Source organism: Mauremys reevesii, linkage group 3 (assembly GCF_016161935.1).
Source record: "Mauremys reevesii isolate NIE-2019 linkage group 3, ASM1616193v1, whole genome shotgun sequence".
NCBI lineage: Eukaryota > Metazoa > Chordata > Testudines > Geoemydidae > Mauremys > Mauremys reevesii.
This window is the reverse complement of record NC_052625.1, coordinates 91,221,263-91,240,415: the sequence shown is the minus strand read 5'-3', so window position 1 is coordinate 91,240,415 and position 19,153 is coordinate 91,221,263. Positions and strand designations below refer to the sequence as shown.

General features: G+C 45.7%; 1 protein-coding gene across 6 annotated transcripts in view; it reads left to right on the top strand.

The window, feature by feature from the left end:
• Nucleotides 1–1,058: 1,058 nt before the first annotated feature.
• Nucleotides 1,059–19,153, top strand: part of MAP3K4 (mitogen-activated protein kinase kinase kinase 4) — a 151,792-nt gene continuing 133,697 nt past the window's right edge. For 5 of the 6 annotated variants that reach the window (XM_039529604.1, XM_039529608.1, XM_039529607.1 and 2 more), the window contains exon 1: nucleotides 1,059–1,389. In XM_039529604.1, the coding sequence (XP_039385538.1) occupies nucleotides 1,304–1,389 (86 nt within the window). In that variant the 5' untranslated portion in view covers nucleotides 1,059–1,303. The remainder of the gene's footprint in view (nucleotides 1,390–19,153) is intronic. The other variant, XM_039529605.1, reaches the window with a different exon arrangement.

Here is a 19,153-nt window from a genome sequence, read left to right as displayed (position 1 = left end):
TAGCCAAGTTCCAGTTCAGGAAATTGCATTTTTCCTTCCATCTGTAGTTGCAAATGGATCATGTGGTTCTACTTCAGTTTTTGTTCGAAATTGGTGGATAATTCTGCAGTGGGCTTTATATATAGCTACAGAAGTGGGGAGGGGCTGATACCATCTACCAAACCTGGTGGGAGGTGGTCCTTGAAGTGCATATGTGCTTAGCCAGCCTACTGTAAATTTCTCTGACAGCCAAAAGCTGTTTTAAAAAGCAACACCCCCATCTCCACCAAGGCCACTAGAACAGTCAGTTTTCAGGGTCACTTCATGTGTTTGTTCCTGGACAACTCATTGAGTGATTCCTATCCCTGCCTCCCAAGGCATTGGGAGAGAGCTTAATTAATTTCCCAACATCCATTGTCTTTCTTAAATGAAAGTATGCTAGCACTATGTCCTTGGTATTAATTCAGTATCACCATCCCTACTGGTGTTAAAAATAAGTCAGACCCTTCCCCCCCAAAATCTTAAGATTGGCTGAAAACTCATGAGATTTTACAAAGTAATGCAGGGCGGGTTCGTTTTATTTTACTTCTGGCTTTTCAATCTCAGGGTTCAGGTTTCAGGCTTTTCTCTGTAACAGGGAGAGCTAGAAACGTCCTTTGCAAATAGCAGAGCTGAGCGTGTCCCCCCCGCTCCTGACCCAGAGCTGCAGCCGGCACGCCTCACCCCCCCCCCTTGCCAGGGCTGCCCAGAGGATTCAGGGGCCCTGAAGCAAAGCAATTTCAAGGGCCCCTTCCATAAAAAACAGTTGCAATCCTATAGAATACTATATTCCCTCGGGGGCCCCTGTGGGACTTGGGGCAAACTGCCCCACTAGCCCCGCCCCCCCCCGGGGGGGCCCTGCTTGCCAGAGCTGGGACCCGAGGGGGGAGGTTAGGCGTAGAATGTGGGTCAGGAAAAACAAACAAAGAACAACGTATTAATCAATGACATCATCTTCCCCCCCCCCGCTCGGTGCCCCCAGCCCTAGGGACGCAGGAGGCCCTTTGGCAGAGGCTAGTGACAGGTCTGACGCCGCCCCGCCCCCGCTTCTCTCGCAAGGGGAGGCGCGAGCGCCTGTGGTTTGTCTTGTCCCTCGCCGCGCGCCGTAGCGCTGCTCCCGGCTTCTGCCCCCTGAGACTGTTTGCAAGATGGCGGCCGCGCGGGCGGCTCTTCGCGGCCGGATCGCCGCAGCCGGGTAGCGACACCTCCCGCACCTCCCCCAACGCTGCTCCGCGCCGGGCTGCAGACAGGGGCCTGCTGCCGCCATGCCGCCCTCGGTGCATGCATGAGAGACGTCGCCGAGCTGCTCCCTGCTGCCGCCGCCGCCGCCATGGAGGAGCCGCCGCCGCCGCCGGGGCTGAGCCCGGGGAGGTCAGTGACGGGTGCTGCCAAATAACGAGCCAGGCACAAACAGGGGCCCGGCCCGCCCGCTGCCACATAGTGAGCCGCACCGGGTCTCCCTGCTCAGGCGCCCGCCGCCCCCCTGCTCCGTGATCAGCCCAGGCGGGGCAGCCGCCTCTCCCCGCGGGAGCCGCTGGGGCGTGGATTGGGGGGCTCCCCCCCGCCCTCCTTCCTTCCTTCCTTCCCCGCCCGCGTCTGGGCGCTTCCCAGCGAGCGGCGCCCGCAGCCCCCCGCATCCCGCGGCGCCCTCACGTGCAAACCGCGGCGCGCACCCCGCTCGCGTGGCTGCACTGGGGATCTTCTCCCCTTCGGTGGAAAAGCCGCAGCTGCTGCTGCTGCTGCTTCAGCCCGTCTGCAAACGGCCCCGGAGGAGAAACTCTTTAGAGTTTAGACAACAAATGTCTCGCGGCGGCTGCGGGGAAATGCAGCACTTTGTGGGTAGATCTGTGAGCGTTAAACACGCACCGGAGCAGCAGGAGAGGGTGATGGTTTTGCATTCACTAAAGAAACAGGCGTCCCCGTTTCCCATGTCCCCCCGAAGAGCTTTACAAACTGGCAATATTTCATGGAGGTGGCACATTCCCTGAGATCAGAAAGGAGAGGAAAACCCATTCAAATCACTTCAGTTTTTCAGTGAAGGGGGCACAGGGTGACCTATCCGTGCTGACCGAAATAAAGACATGCAAGAAGATTTGGGGGTTTTGTAGCAGTTCTGGATAAGAATAGGTAGTTAGATCTCTCTGGCTCTTAGAGAAAACAGCAGTGTCGCAGAGCAAGCACCTCTTCCTTAAATTATTGCTTTTGGCAATGTTGTAATAGATAACTGTGATAGAAGAAAACATTTAAAAACATTATCTACAGCCTCAATCTTCTTGCTACTACCTCTGCCTCCTGAACATGCTGAACTCAAACTGACTTCTTGCAAGTCTCCATCTCAGCCCCACTGAGAGATGAGGATGCAAATAACGTAATGGTTTAATGATTCCAACTGGCTGCAGAACAGTTGCATAACTTCAAGTTATTAATTCCCTAGCAATTATTTCTCTCTTTAAAATAACATCCTGTTGATTACATTACTTCTCACCAGGAGGCACGCAGGAAACATTCTTTTAAAACACTTCAAGTGTGCACAATTAGTAACATAAGGGGAAGAGTGAGGCACGCTCCATGTCAGGTGCACTGTAAAGAAGAACAAGGTGCAGTCACATTCATGAGATCCTTCTTGGATATTGCTAGCGACTCTTTTATTACTGTAATGTGTTGAGAGGGACATGGTTATTTACCCTTAGATATAGTTTGGACTAAGGCTATGAAGTTGGATCGCAACTAGTTGGATTTGCTTTAATATCTTTAAAGTAAAATAATAAAAGTTGTCATAAAAGCCTGCTATTGTTAATATGTTAATAACTTTGTGTCTCATACTAATTTACATTGACATTAATAGGAATATTAGTTCCCCAGTTTCTTTTCAGAGGTCTTTTAATAATAGCAGTTTAGAGTAAGCAAAAAAAACCACTTAAAAACAAAACTGGTATAATCAAGACCACAAACTAAGAGACAGTCAAATTTAGTGTCTTCATGTACAGTAGATTACTTTTCCACATGAACAGAGCATGCCCATGAATTTCCTGCTTAAGGTCACTTCTGACCTCTGGTGGATCCTGCTTATTAAAATCCAAAGTTTATGTGAGTTGGATGTGGGTGTAGATAGTGTGGTGGCAACTATTTCAACAAATTAAAATTAAATACTTAAATTATTTTTTTTCAGAGTGGGTAGGAGGCGTCTCAAAACAATTGGGTATTCTTAGATTGTATAGTGCAATTGCCTGTTCTCCACTGTAATTCCCCTCTATATGAACTGTAGATACTGACTTAACTTTACAGTAAAATGATTTCCATGGTTCTATAGGGAATTTGTGCTTATTTTTAAAAAATGAACAGAGGACGCTAAAGATTTTGTAGCAGAATTACAGTGGATTTAAACATTGCTGGTACATTTAGACCTCAATCTCACAATCAGATATACGTGGACAGAACCCTGTTGAAGTTGGTGAGACTCTGCACAGACTCAAGAGTCTGCCCATATGGATCTGATTGGAGCCTTTGGTTTTGAAAACAAGATATTTTAAATCAGTGCCAAATTTTGTGTTTAAAATGTAGGGTTTTCTCTAGAATATTTGAAGGTCACTTGATGACATATGACACAAATTGAGAACTTCTAGTCCAGTTCTAAGAGTATGAAGATGCTCTCTTACTGTTATTACTGGTCCTTCAGGTTTGTGTTGAGGCACATTTCACTGTTGCTTGTACTGTACTCTCTTTTGGAATAAATAATGAAGTCAGGCTCTATGCATTTTTCATAAACAATACACTTGCATTTATAAAATAAAAGTTGACCCGTTTTGTCATTGTGAAACATTGTTTTGGTCTAGCAAATTACCGAAATAAATCAAGGATTCCATAGCTTGTCAGAGCATAATTTTAGCAATATATTTATTGGATTAAGATAAGCACACAGTGCAAAGTCACATTTTGTTTGAATTACATAAGATCAGTTATTACTACAAGATACTCCAAAATATTTGATTGAAAATCCTTTTCCAAAAACACAATTTCTCCCAGCTCTTCTCCTTCTTCCTCAAAAATACCACTCTCCCCCTCCCCTTCAGAATAAAGAGTTTTTGAGCAAGAGAAAAACTGAATGCTGGGCAGACTGGAGCACTTAAGAGCATCAAGTGAAATCATGCTGCTAGTGGGGTTTGGTCAGGAGTTCGTATGTGGTGGCTTTTTTTTTTTTTAAAAGACAAATGAAATATGATTGCATTAAAGTTTTAAAGGTAAAAGGTGTGCATACTTATATGAATGAGAATACTTGTTCAAAGCATTCAATTGCTTAGCACTTTTTGATAGTTTAGAAGCTTTGGCTGCAGGTGTTAAACTGTTAGGCCCCAATTATCACGTGTGTCCAAAAACTGCCTGGCACAAAATCCAAGATAGAGGAAAAGGTGTCCTTTGTTCACCTATACTTTCTTGATTTGTGTGCCAGTTTGGTCCTTGGCAAAGGGGAGAACAGCCTTAGAGATCCCCTAACTTGCACTTTGTTGTCTGTAGCCCTCTTTTCTCGTGTCACAGCCCTGGTGCAAGGATTTGGGATTGGGGGGAAAAGCAAGGAATAGGGCTGCCAATGAGGCATCCTAGAACAGTTGTGCCAGCTATGTACCAGGTGGAGACTGGGAAACTTCCCAGTGACTGATCTGCCAAATTTTTTGGCCGTAGGGCAATGATGAATTGAGTTCTTAGTCTCTTGGGGAATCTAGTGTTTTGGGAAGTCCAGTGTTGTTTCATGAATTGAATTCAGTACATTTCTCGTGCTGATAAACTACATTTGTAGGACATTTGTACATCAATAGTGAAAAGAATATAAAACTAATTTTCTATCCCCAATTATATTTTCAAGTGGAAAATTAATCTGAAAGAGCATCATCTCTTATTTTTCATGTATTTAAAGAGACAAAAATATTCTACTTTTATATACCATAGTCTCTTGTTTACATGTGCGAGACTGGGATCAATGAGTGGCTGTTTTCTCTCTCTCTCTCTCTCACCCACCCACCCACACACACACACACACACACACACACACACACACGGAGTGCTATGTGAGATGTCTTTGGCATTCATAGCAACAAGGATTAGTTTGCAGAGCGTGGCTGTTTCAGTTGTTTTCATGGTTGTTAATTAGTGCTTTCTGTGTCAAGGTTGGCTTTATTGTTATGTAAGCTGGTGATGTTGGCCCTTGTGGAATGCAAGCCATGCTGTTGTGAAAAACAGATCCACTGACTATAAAAGGAAAAGATTGGGGGTATGCTGGTAATTTTTCATCTAATGAGTAGTAACCGGGACAAACGCTGCAGAAGGTGCGGATATGTTGCCGAGACCCTGCCCCACGTCCTGTGCAGCTGCAAGCCCCGCACCCGTGCCTGGCAGCTCCGCCACAACGCCGTCCAGGACCGCCTGGCGAAGGCCGTCGACCCACGCCCTGGGAGAGATCGCCGTCAACCGCACCGTCCCCAGCACCGACAGCACGCTGCGCCCGGACATTGTCGTCACGGACGAGGATCGGAAAAAGATCATCCTCGTCGACGTGACAATCCCGTTCGAGAATAGGACCCCGGCCTTCCACGAAGCCCGAGCCCGCAAACTCGAAAAGTACGCTCCCCTGGCCGACATCCTGCGGACAAAGGGCTATGAGATATACACCGACGCTTTGATCATCGGGGCCCTGGGTGCCTTTGAACCCCTGTAACGAGCGCGTACTGAGGACCTGCGGGATAGGCTTTCGCTACGCGCGGCTCATGCGACGTCTAATGGTCTCGGACACTATCTGGTGGTCCCAGGACATTTATGCAGAGCACATCACCGGCTACCACCAATACCGAGAGTGAGCCGGCGTGACTTCGCGCACCCGCAATGAGGAAGAGACCTGAAGACTTCATCTGCTGGACCTTATCCCCTGAACCCACCGAACCGAACTGAACTCCACCATATGAGGGTCATCCTATCCTCATTACTCGGCCCACTTATTTATGCCTATGATTACCTGTAATTCCTGTATGAGCGATGTACCCTCACTGCTTGCTGACTGTACCTTGATTCATCCTTCTTCAGCCCCCCCATTGGGGATACTGCAGACTGTATGTGTTATGCGCTATCCAATGTCAAAATACTAACATCCCCCTATACTCTGTATAGTACCCCCGATGACTATTAACTGAATTTTCAAAGCTCTGTATCATTTACTTTTAAACATTTTGCTAATTTCACACTTTGCTCCCTTGAAAACTGCAAATTTTAAAAAGTTCCATACAGACATATCCTGTGAAATATTTTTATACTAACTTTAAAAATTCATAACTTGCCCTTGCCCTGCCTCTTCCCACCCCTTCCTTGCTCCCACTCCAACCCCTTCCCCTAAAACTCCACCCAACTCCGTCCCCTCCCTGCCCCCAGGGTGCAGGGTGCGGCAGGGGGTTCAGGGCAGTGGGTTGGGGTGCAGAAGGGTTGTGGCAGGGGGTCGGGGTGCAGGGTGTGGCAAGGGGATCAGGGCAGGGGATTCGACTGCAGGAGGGGCTTGGGGGTGGGCTCTGGCCTGGTGCGCACCGGAGCCAGGGCAGGCTCCCTGCCTGCCCTGCCCCTGCTCCGCTCTGGGAGGCGGCTGGAACATGGGGGAGCAGGGGCACAGGGATGTGTGTGTTGCTGTTGCTTCAGGCACCGCCCCCAGCATCTCCCATTGGCCGGAAATGGGGAACTGCGGCCAATGGGAGCTGCTGGGGACGGTGCCTGAAGCAACATCAACACACACCCCTGTGCCTCTCCTCCCCCAGGTTCCATCCGCTTCCCGGAGCGGAGCAGGGGCAGGGCAGGCAGGCAGGCAGGGAGCCTGCCCTGGCTCCGGTGCGCGCCGGGCCAGAGCCCGCCCCCCCGAGCCCCTCCTGCAGTCCGAGCTTCCTGGAGCAGTGCGGGGGCAGGGCAGGCAGGCAGGGATCCTGCCCTGCCCCTGCTGCGCGTCGGGCCGGAGCCGCTCTAGGTAAACGCGGGGGAGTGCCGGGGGGGCCGCGAGGAGCTCGCGGGCCACAGAAAATAACCTCACGGGCTGTGTGTTTGAGACCCCTGATCTATACACTGTAGAGGACAACTACCTATGTATGAGCTAGAAGCAGATAACATCAGTTTTTATTTCGGTTGATTTCTTCTGAGCAATGCAAGATTTGCTGCGAACCAACAACAAACAATTTCATTAGCAACGATGGATCCAATATAGCCCGAATCCCAGAGACCTGGCTAGATGATGATGCAAGTCCTCTGCCAACCCCGTTATTCCCTACACCAAATTTCAAAGCCTCCTAAAGGACAGCAGCACCCCACCCAGAGAATGAATTGAGGAACTGGTGAATCATTATCATTGTATACTAATTTCAACCATTGACAGGTTGGCCCCCAGATGGCCCATTCTTAACCATCAACGCAGATCTCCTTGGTTTTCTCACACCCTGCGCTAGATTAAGAGAAGGAGGTGGAAAATGAAGATTAATACAGACAGAATGAAACCAAATGAATTCTTCTAAGTCAGTGCTGCGTCTGTATTACAGGCCAATAGAACCTTCCTTTAAGTTTCCATTGAATCTTCCAAATCCTGCCCCAAGAGCTGTCCAGGGTAGTAAACTGCATCATTTCTTCTGAATGTCTACAGCTTGCACAGCGTACAGAACAGGAACGGTCATTGTACTTAGCTGAAGAGATAATACACATTTGAGAGTGCTTGCTTCCCAGACTACCTTGATCCGCCCTGTCTGCTCCCACCAACCAGTAGCCTGTCTGCATTCCCAGAGTCCAGTACATTCATTCAGCCAGAAATTCTGGATACAGTAAAGGAGCCTCGACTCTGAATGAAGCCTGTGAATCTGACCCAGGCCTTTCCTGGCTTTTGAAGGAGAGACATGAACAACAGGTGCCACACATTAAGAAATGCACCCTGGATGCATATAGAATAGCCAGCTACTGCCCAGTATCAAACGTCCCGTTCCCATTAGCCAAAGGCCAACTTCAAGCTCATCTAATTGTGCTGAGTCTAGGTTATAAGCATTAATCTGGATTCAGGCCCACATGGAACTGAAACCGCTTTAGTGGCACTGATGGATGATCTCCTACTGGCAAGGGGTAAGGGACTGACATCCATTCTCATACTTCTGAACCCAACAAATAGTGACGGGAAACCACACCTTTTCTACTAAAGCCCTCACTTGTGGAGTCTCACAAGGATCAATTCTGTCTCCAGTTCTATTCAACATCTACATGCAGCCACTAGGTGAACTGGTCATTAGACATGGATTCCAGTGCTAGAAGTATGCAGGTGAAATGCATTTCTACTGCATATGACCACACCACTACTACCAAGATGACCTAGTGCTTTGATGAAATCAGCTCATTGATGGCTAGCTGGTTGAAATTGACCAAGACAGGTGGGCAGAAGATAGCATTTTGAGGAGTTTGCAGCCCTGGTGCAGCCTCCTTCGGTTAAAAGTGCACACCCGCAATTTGGTCAATTCTTTCTGTAGTGTAGGAGTGCTCTTGAGTTCCTCACTGATGCTAAGCTCTCCCTCACCATTATCCATGAGAAATGTCTTCTGCCATCTCTCATTACCTAGGAGACTCATCCTATCCTAGTGAATGGTGACCTCACCTCAATTATTCATGCCTTCATCACCTCTCTACTGGACTACAGCAATGCAATATACCTAGGCATGAAGCTGTCAGTGCTAAGGAAACGCCAAATAATACAGACTGCTGCAGGATATCTCCTCAGTAATGCTGGCTGCTGTGAACACATCTTCCGCTCCCTACACTGTCTTTCTATAGAATATTTAATCATGTTTAAGGTGCCAGTCCTTTATTCCCCCCCTAAGGTACTGTACTTAATGGCCTGCGCCTAGGGTATCTAAAAGATAGACTAAAACTCTGGGGTGAAGACTGTGATCAGCAAAGTCATTCCTCTGGCACAATGGAACTTTCTACTATAAGCTTGCCTGGGCAAGAGAGAGAGCTTTCTCGGGTCCTAGCCCAAAACTGTGGAGTGAACCATCACAAACCTCACCACTTTCCACTCAAAGAGCACGACAGATTTCTTTGACCTTGCTTTCTGTAACATAACAACATATGTGTTTAGAGGGTTTTTTTTAATTCAAAATGAAACACACGAAACACATGAAAACACATCCCCCCCCCCCCCCCCCGAGAGATGAGAACAGACACATGACAGATGTTAGTCATGTTGCTTAATGCACTACTGGAAGGTGCTTAGATATGGTGATTACAGTGGTATAAAAACCCATAGTGTATAGAATAGAATTATATAGGCAGAGTAAATGGTGGTTGTCTTTTGGGGGGGACATGGATTAAAGAGAGATGTGGATTGTTTACAAGTTTTTGTTTGGTTATAGGATGCTTTCTGATTCTGCACAAGAATATATTAGTGCAGCATTGTAAAATCATCATAACAATTTGCAAACCTAGACATGAAACTTGCTTGGCCACTCTTGCTCTTGTAATGAAAAAGCTAATATCTTGGCTGCATGTCAGTTAATAAAAAAGAATAACTAGTGGGCTCATGTGAATGAGCAAGTAGAATTTTGTAAGTTTGAGCTAGAATATAGCAGGACTTGAAAAAGTCACCATACTTACTAGCCAAAGGATGCAACACAGTGGTACAATTGATGCACTGTCAACTTCAATAACTTCATCCTGGGCATGGAGGGGGAGCAGGAGAGGTGGTAGTTGAAGGACTGAGTGGAGCACAGCTACCAGCTCTGCTCCTGCTGCAGTCCCAGCTGGTGATCCATTTGTGTTTCACCAGCTGATAAGCTCATAGTTTGTTGGAGGAGGATTTGTAGCTTGCAAACCAACCAGCCGAAATCTACCAAAGTTTCAGGCCTTCTTTATATGTCAAAAAGAAATGCCTCCCACTCCTCAAAAAAGGTACAGCTCCGTTTCCTTTTCCTTTTGAAGGTTACATTTGAACAGTAACAATTTTATTCAAATGGACTTTTTGTGAAGGAATAAAACTCATAATTCTAAATGTACTCACCTTTACATGAATATTATGCTACAAATGTGGCAAAGCTCAAGCTGGAATTGAAAAAAATATAATCTAAGGGCACGTCTACACTGGCCAAGTTACAGCGCTGCTCAGAGAGCGCCAAAGGGAAACCGCTGTTGTGTGTTCACACTGACACCTGCTTGCGCAATAATGTGTTCACACTTGTGGCGCTATTTGGAGCAGTGCACTCTTGGCAACTATCCCGCAGAGCACCTCTTTCTCTTTTTTCACTAAGACTTGTGGGAAGGCGGAAGGGCTCGCAGGGCATCCTGGGCCCTGTCCCAATGCCCCATGATGCATTGCTTTGCATCCTAGCAATCCCTGTGCTTCCATCTGCATTTGGCGCCATCTTTCAATGGTTGGTTTGTGTACTGCGTGCCCTGCCTCTTTCTGGCTGCAGGAATGGATTCCAAGCTGTTGACAAGAATGCTGTTCGCACTAACCACGTCACGAGTGGCAGTGGAGTTGTTCCTTAAACTATAAAGGCAAGAGGAATGTGATATTGATCTTGCCACACATAGTAGCTATGACACGAGAATGCTTGTGGCATTCACGGAGGTGCTGACCACAGTGGAACGCCGCCTTTGGGCTCGGGGAAATAAGCACTGAGTGGTGGGATCATATTGTGATGCACGTCTGGGATGATGAGCAGTGGCTGCAGACTTTTGCATGAGGAAAGCCACATTCATGGGACCGTGTGATGAGCTTGCACCAGCCCTGTGGCACGGACATGAGAATGAGAGCTGCCCTGCCGTTGGAGAAGCACGTGGCGATTGCACTGTGGAAGCTGGCTACTCCAGACTGCTACCGATCAGTCGCTAACCAGTTCGGAGTGGGAAAGTTGACCATTGGACTGTGTTGATTGAAATGTGCAGGGCCATTAATAGCCTCCTGCTCTGAAAGACCGTGACTCTGGGCAACGTGCGTGATATTGTGGATGGCTTTGCACAAATGGGCTTTCCTAACTGCAGAGGGGCGATAGATGGCACACACATTCCAATTCTGGCACCAGACTGCCTAGCCACTGAGTACGTTAATTGCAAGGGTATTTCTCAGTGGTTCTCCAGGCTCTTGTAGATCACTGTGGGCGTTTCACAGGCTTTAATGCAGACTGGTCTGGAAAGGTGCATGATACGCATCTTTCAGAACACTGGCCTGTTCAAGAAGCTGCAAGCCGGGACTTTCTTCCCTGACCAGAAGATCACTGTAGGGGAAGTCAAAATGCCCATTGTGATCCTGGGAGACCCCGCCTACTACTCAGTGTGGTGGCTCATGAAGCTGTACATGGGATAACTTGACAGCAGCAAGGAGCAGTTCAACAACAGGCTGAGCAAGTGCAGAATGACTGTGGAGTGTGCATTCGGCTGTTTAAAGGCCTTGTGGTGATGCCTTTATGGGAAGCTGGACGTGGCCGATGACAATATTTCTATGCTTATAGCTGCGTGCTGTACGCTCCATAATATTTGTGAAGGGAAGGGTGAAGGCTTCACTCAGAGCTGGACTGCAGAGGCTTAGCGCCTGGAGGCTGAGTTTGAACAGACAGAGACCAGGGCTATTAGAGGGGCACAGCGGGGGGCCATAAGGATCAGGTATGCTTTGAGGCAGCAGTTTGAAGCTGAAAGCCAGTAATATTTTTGCTATGCTTGGGATTGCAGTGCTTGTAATGCTAGGTGCACATGATGCAAGAAGGGCCTTAACATAATTGTATGTTGCTTTGTGGAGCTCTTTTTGCTTTCACTTAATAGAATAATAATTGCTTTCAAACAAACACAATTCTTTTATTGAAAGACAACAACCAGAGGAGAGAGTCAAACGAAAGAATTCATCAGGGAGATGGATGGGAGAATGGAAGGTCTCAAGAGGAGGAGGGGTCCCAGGACGGCTACAGATTTGTGTATGTCCAGGGATCATACCCAACCTTCTCCTTTGGAGTACGATGCAGCGGGGGCTGTACTTCAGCAGGGCCAAATTGCAGATGGATGGATTTTGAATGCACTGGGTATTGGGAGTCCAAACTGCTAGACTGTGAGGAAGGAGGAGTGGAATGCTGCAGGTAGAGTGTGGAGCCAAGAGGTTGATAAGAGTGTGTGGTGGTGGTGTGGGGGGGTCGCATGGGAAAGAGTTTTGCGACAGTGGCTGCAGGGGAGGGCAGGTGCGGAGCTGCTCAGTTTGAAGAACTAGTATCGCCTAGAGCATGTCCGCTTGGTGCTCCATAACTGCTAAGAGCCACCCTGTGGCTTCTTTCTGGTGTGCCACGTTCTCCTTTCGTTCCCTCTCCTCGCTGTCCCGCCACTCCTTCAATCCCTTTTTCTCGGTGGCGGAGTGCATCATATTCTCACGCATAAAGTCCTCCTTGGTTCTTCTTGGACACTTTCTAATTCTTTGCAACCGTCCTGCTGCCGATAAGGGAGGCTGGCCTCCCATGGTCATCTCTGTGAAGTTTAAATGCAACATTTTACAGAAGCAGTATTGTTTGCAACACAGACAACACTGTTTCGGTGCTTTAAAACACAGCCAGTACTCACGCACCTGACACTAACTGGCTGACCCCAGACAAGCACACATATGCCACAAGACCCCCAAAATGATGAGTAGCTGCAGGGGCAGCTACTCATCACTGTTCCCAGACCCTGCTGTACACTGGGCACGTGGCTCTTAAGCACTTGGGGAGAGCAGCACTGTATGGGGGGCCTGATAATCATTGCTGTCCCCACACTTTCCATAGGAAGTGATCATTATGGAAGATATCTTGCTTCTGAAAGTGAGCAGGGAATCAAAGGAGGGTCTTCTCCAAGCCTGAGGCTTCTGCCCTGGCCCCTATGCGGCTAGCCTGTGTGCCACTATGGTGCCCGCCCCACCCCACCGTGACAGCACAATGGCGAGGGAAAGTTACTGTTAATCGGGCAAGAAACAAAGCAGCTCTGCCGAGGAACATGCGGGAGCGGATTGCTCAGTGTCTCCACGACAGTTTCCTGGAGTTCTCTGAGGGAGGTTCACGTGAAGTGAGGGAGTGTATCAACAGCCTGTTCCGCCACTCAAACTAGGCATGAGGTGGTAGTCAAGCCTGCTTTCTGCAACCCTCCTGCCCCCAACAACTCGCTTCAGCAATTCCCCAAATCAGATCCACTTACGAGAGGCCTCCTCTTCTGTTTGCGCTTTGCCAATATCTGACTGCTGTGACTGGCTAGGTTGCTCCAGGGTAGAAAAGAGCTCCTGACTGCATGCATCTCTGGCCTCCGAGTTGTCATCTGCCTCTGGTTCCCCCGCTCTATCTTCATCCAAGATTCCTCCTCCTTGCTCGGTCCACTCTCAACTGGCAACGAAGCCAATGAAGTATCCACAGGGGACTTCACAGTGGCGGTGCGGTCACCACTGAGTATTGCGTCCAGCTCTTTGTAGAAACAGCAGCTCGTGGGCACAGCACTGGAACGGCGGATTGCCTCCCGAGCCCTGTGGTAGGCATTCCACAGCTCCTTCACTTTGACCCTGTATTGCAATGTGTCCTGGTCATGGCCCTTTTCTATCATGCATCTAGAAATCTGTCCATAGGTATCATAATACCAATGGCTGGAGCGCAGCTGTGACTGCACAGCCTTCTCTCCCCAAATGTTGATGAGGTCCAGCAGCTCAGCATTGCTACAAGCGGGGATTGCCTGGTGCATGGAGCAGGCATGGCCACCTGGAAAGATGCGCTGAGACCACTGCACACATCACCGAACTAACAGGAAGGGGACTTTCAAATTTGCAAAGGAATGTATGGGGTGGGGCTAACCATTGGTCACCCGAGGGCAGGGCAGTAGAGTTCAAACTGATGGCGAGAGAGGTGAGAACAGGCATTGTGGGACACCTCCCAGAGGCCACTTGCAGCGTTGTAATCACCACAGTGTCTACACTGGCACGGCAGCGCTGTATCCCTGGCACAGAAAGCTCTATGCCTCTTGTCGAGGTGATTTTTTTTTTAGAGCGCAGCATTTGCACAGTTTCTGTGCACTGAGTGGCTTGGCAGTGTACACACCTTGGGAGTTACAGCGCTCAGAGCTGCTTTACTGTGCACAAACTTGCCAGTGTAGACGGGGCCTAAGGTAAAAAAATTTCTATTTCCTGTTTTACAAGTTACAAAGAACTGGGAGTTCTGATTATTATTTTTTCTGAGATGAGAACATGAAGGGCTGCCAAAAATGTTAAAGGGCTCTATTTATTGTATTTATTTATTTGTACTTATTTCTAACTGGTACAACTTGCAGAATAAAAGTCCTTTTCTGTAGATCATTTACATAGTCTTCAACAGTTCTGAATTCTACTTGTGACAAAAAACAGGCATGTTCTATTGAAAATTTATTTGCATTTTCCTTAATTAATTCTCTATTTTTGTCCCTCTGTTTTCTTGGTGTTGATCAGATTTTACTTTCAGACAGAATGTACTTGAACACAGTTCACTTACACTTATCATTTTTGCCTCATCACAATCTGGCCATACATTTTTCCATTATAAATAGTTATTATAGTGTGCTTTGGGGTTTTCTTCTGAGGATGTTATGAAAAGTTGGGATAAGGTGTCGGAATATCAGTAGTGCAATGATATAGCTAGCCAGATCATGGATGACTTTTTAGTTAAATGTAGTTCTTCCCCAGTTTCCCAAGATGATGTTTTTGATTAATTAGTAGGACTGTGAAGAGTTTAAACAGGAAAGGATCTGACTACAATTAGAGAACTCTATTCGAGATATCCTGGAGAAAGGAACTATACTATAGCCTGAGCATATCTCTGTTTGGGATGGCTTTTTATTTTTATTAAAGGGCTTTAGTGGGTGAGAGACATCTTCTACCTCTTTCTAGGTACAGTATCTAGGGAGTTCCATTAAAGAGAAAAATATTTGGCTTTAAGCCCCCATTTAGAAGTGAAAATAGCTATTTTCCACTGCAGTGTTTTACAGAAAAGTATTTTATGTTTCTGAGGAAAATATTAGACACTCAAAATTTTTATCAGGATCATGCAGCAGAAGTGCTTATTTGGCACATCTGTGTCTTAAGGCCTTAGCTGTGCTGGGGATTTACAGTCCTTGGTGGCAGGCTGCTAGCCTAGCTGCACTACCATAAGCCCCTAGTGCAGACCAGGAAAGCCACTGGAAATCATGACTTGCACTAGTGCACTTTACTTTGGTATCAAGCAGGGATTAGCTGCATTGGTGCAAATCATGACTTATAGCACCTGTGCCTATTTGCACTGGTGCAACCACATTGGGGGTTGATCTTCAAGGGCTGTAACCAGGACAAATGCCCAGTGTAGATGATGTAGGACCCAAAGATGATGTTTAGCATTTTAGTGCTGTCTCAAATTACTAACAAAATTCTAGTCTTTATTTAACTTTCTTTACTGAAGAGCCTTTGTTCACATCATGCAGTTATGGTCTTCAGGTGTCTCCTTTGTAAATTATTACATCTGCCTGAACATTTTTTCAACTATTGTTTTTACAAATAACATCTAAGATTGGAACAAAAATAATATGACGAAGTGGGTATTCACCCACAAAAGCTTATGCTCCAATACGTCTGTTAGTCTATAAGGTGCCACAGGACTCTGTCATATTTTTTTCCTGATTGTTTACTTTGTGCCTGTGGCTTAAGTGTGTGAATATTCAGTTTTGCTGTTTCCCCATTTTATTTTATTTTAAAAAAAATATAGATTATCTGGATCAATTTTGGGTACTTTAATACTCTTAGCACTTATTTAGTTTTAATATACTTTTATAACATTTGTGCTGTGAGGATTTGTTTTAATGAAAGCTTAGATTCTGAAAAACTTGTACATAAATGATTTATTTGGGGAAATTTTTAATTCCTTCCCCTCCATGTCATCACCATCTGGATAAATGCTATCATCTCTATAAGAGGTAATATTTAAGTAAAAGTTGTTTTATATTTGTTTCATCAGGTGAGTGTTAGGAGTTCATTCACACACATTTACTGTAGAAATAATGGCATATTTCCTTTTAAAACCCTCAGTTTAAATTGAAGTCCACTTTGTGTGCTCTTTAGAATATTTGTCAGAAATATTTGTCAAAAACTTCTATTTCTCTTTTGAAGTGGTAGTTGAAAAATGTTTACTGAATCAAAATTACAAAAGTAAATATGGCTTGGATTTCTGCCATAAGACATTTAAAAAGATGAAAATGTGATGGAGAATTTCTTTTCCTGACTCACTTCTTGGCCTTATCTTTACAACTTCATGTTTCCTTTTCTTCTTTCAGCAAAAGTTGGCATGTACAGAGGAGTTTTGTGGCTTATATAGCTCATTCTGCATATCAGGACCCGCTTTTTATTTCTAATACTGGTTGCTTGCATTTTGATAGTGATCTTGCTCATTAACTTTTATTGAATACCCACTAGTAGGGCATATTTGGGTAGATGACTTGGGTGGTAGGAGCTATGGTATTCAGTACCAGACTTCATGTATTTTTCAAACTTCTTCCCCAAATCTCTAGTTGCCTCCTGATTAACTTTTAAATATTCTGATCTGCTCGAGTTCCACCCAGAGCGCTACAGTGTAACCTCTAAGAAAAGGTGCTGAAGGGTAAAGCATTTCTGTAATCTACACCCCTCCCAGGCAAAATTCTGGGAGATGGACAAATATATCCTCTCCCAGTGAATTTTGTTGCCATTCAGCTTTGATGTGTGAAAATAAGGTGAGAAACCCAAAGACTAGGGAGGAGGTGAAAACTGGCAGTGGTGTTGGTCAAAATGTACCACAGCTTAAATAATATAAAGCATTATTTGACTTTTGGGCTTTATTTATGTGATAACTGTTGGTTCAACTGGAATCATTAATCAGGCTAACTGCACCATGTTGCCTATTGATGTCAAATAATCCTTCAGTGGTTTAGGTTAAACATTTTAGCAGAGGTCTTGGCTACACTTGCAGATTTGCAGCGCTGCAGCAGGGTGTGAAAAAACACCCCCTCCAGCGCAGCAAGTTGCGGCGCTGCAAAGTGCCAGTGTGATCAGAGCCCCAGCGCTGGGAGCACGGCTCCCAGCGCTGTACGTTAATCCCCATAGGGAGGTGGAGTACGGACAGCGCTGGGAGAGCTCTCTCCCAGCGCTGGCGCTCCGACCACACTTGCGCTTCAAAGCGCTAAGTGTAGCCATAGTCAGAGAAGTTAGAGCAGGGTTTGCTAGCTGTGCAGTTCTTTGCACTGCTAAGCACCTTTACTGTTGGTCGGAAGGTTTTATGCTGCTCACCCTTGGCTCTATGAGCTTAGATGTGAAAAAATTATCTAACTTATATTATGAGCACCTTCTATGTAAAATTGATTAGCAATAGCAAAGTATGTAATGAACTTCGTGGGATCTCAGGATTTTCTCTTGAGATATAAAAAGTTGTAAGGTTGTTTTTTGTTTTAAGGAGGTGGGGGGGAAGGACAAGTAGAAGGGGTGTTTAGTGTCATACATTTAGCGTGGAAAGAGTTTGTTAAAAATGAAAGTTCTGTAGACTTTTCTAAAGATGGACAAAACTCCAATTTCACCTGATCCCCTCTGGAAGTTTGTTCTAAAGCCAGATACTCTCAAATGAAAAGGTTTTTGTCCCCCAGCTGCATATGCTTTGTCCTGGACTTCGTGATCTGCATTGTCTCAGAAGAGTGTATCTTCCTTGGCAATTCATAGATTGAATAGGACATTCTTGTGTGGGAGAAAATACCAAAGAAGCCCATTGTAGTAGCTTTAACTTCACAAAAATGAGAAAACTAGTTAAATGAAAATTAAAAGGAACAGTAACAGGAGTGAAATGTTTGCAGTCTGCATGGAAACTTAAAAAACACCATTATAGAGGTTCAAGTTAAATATATGCCCCCAAATAAAAAATATAGTGAGAGGACTAAAAAAAGTCACCTATGTATAAACAATAGAGTAAAAGAGGTGGTTGGAGGCAAAAAGGCATCCTTAAAAATTTGGAAGTTTCATATCTTACTGAGGAAAGGAGTATAAACTCTGGCAAGTCAAGTGTAAAAGTATAATTAGGCAGGCCAAAAAAGAATTTGAAGAACAGCTAGCAAAATACTCAAAAACTAACAGCAAAGTATTTTACATCAGAAGCAGGAAGATTGCCAAATAGGCAACTGGACAATCGAGGTGGTAAATGAGCACTCAAGGAAGACAAAGCCATTGTGGAGAAGCTACATTGATTCTTTGCATCAATCTTCACTGCAGAGGATGTGAGGGAGATTCCCGCAGCTGTTCTTTTTAGATGGTAGAAGGGGTTTTAGAATGTAGAAGCCATTCCCTGAGCCTTTCTTTTTAGGTGGCAAATCTGAGGAACTGTCCCAGGTTGAAGTGTCAATAGAGGAGCAAAATAATAAATTAAACAGTAATAAGTCACTAGAACCAGATGGTATTCACCCAAGAGTTCTGAAGGAACTCCAATATGAAATTGCAGAACTATTAACTCTGGCATATAACCTGTTACTTATGTCAGCCTCTGTACCAGATGACTGGAGGATAGCTAATGTAACACCAGTTTTTAAAAAAGATCCAGAGGTGATCCTGACAATTACAGGCTGCTAAGCCTAAATTCAGAGCCAGGCAAATTCATTGAAACTATAGTAAAGAACAGAATTTTCAGAGAGATAAACGAACACAATGTGTTGAGGAAGAGTCAACATGGCTTTTGTAAGAGGCAATCATGTCTCACCAATCTATTAGAATTTTTTGAGGATGTTAGCAAACATGTGGACAAGGGTGATCCAATGGACATGGTGTGCTTTGACTTTCAGAAAGCCTTTGGCAAGGTCCTTCATCAAAGGCTCTTAAGCAAAGTAAGCAGTCATGGGATAAGAGGAAAGATTCTCTCATGGATCAGTAACTGGATAAAATACAGGAAGCAAAGGATAGGAATAAATGGTCAGTATTCCCAGTGGAGAAGGTGAATAGCAGTGTTCCCCAAGAATATGTACTGGGATCTATGCTGTTCAACATATTAATAAATGATCTGGAAAAGGGGGCAAACAATGACCTGATAGTTTGCAGACAGTGAAAAATTACGTAAGATATTGAAGTCCAATGCAGACTGTGAAATGTTACAAAGGTGGG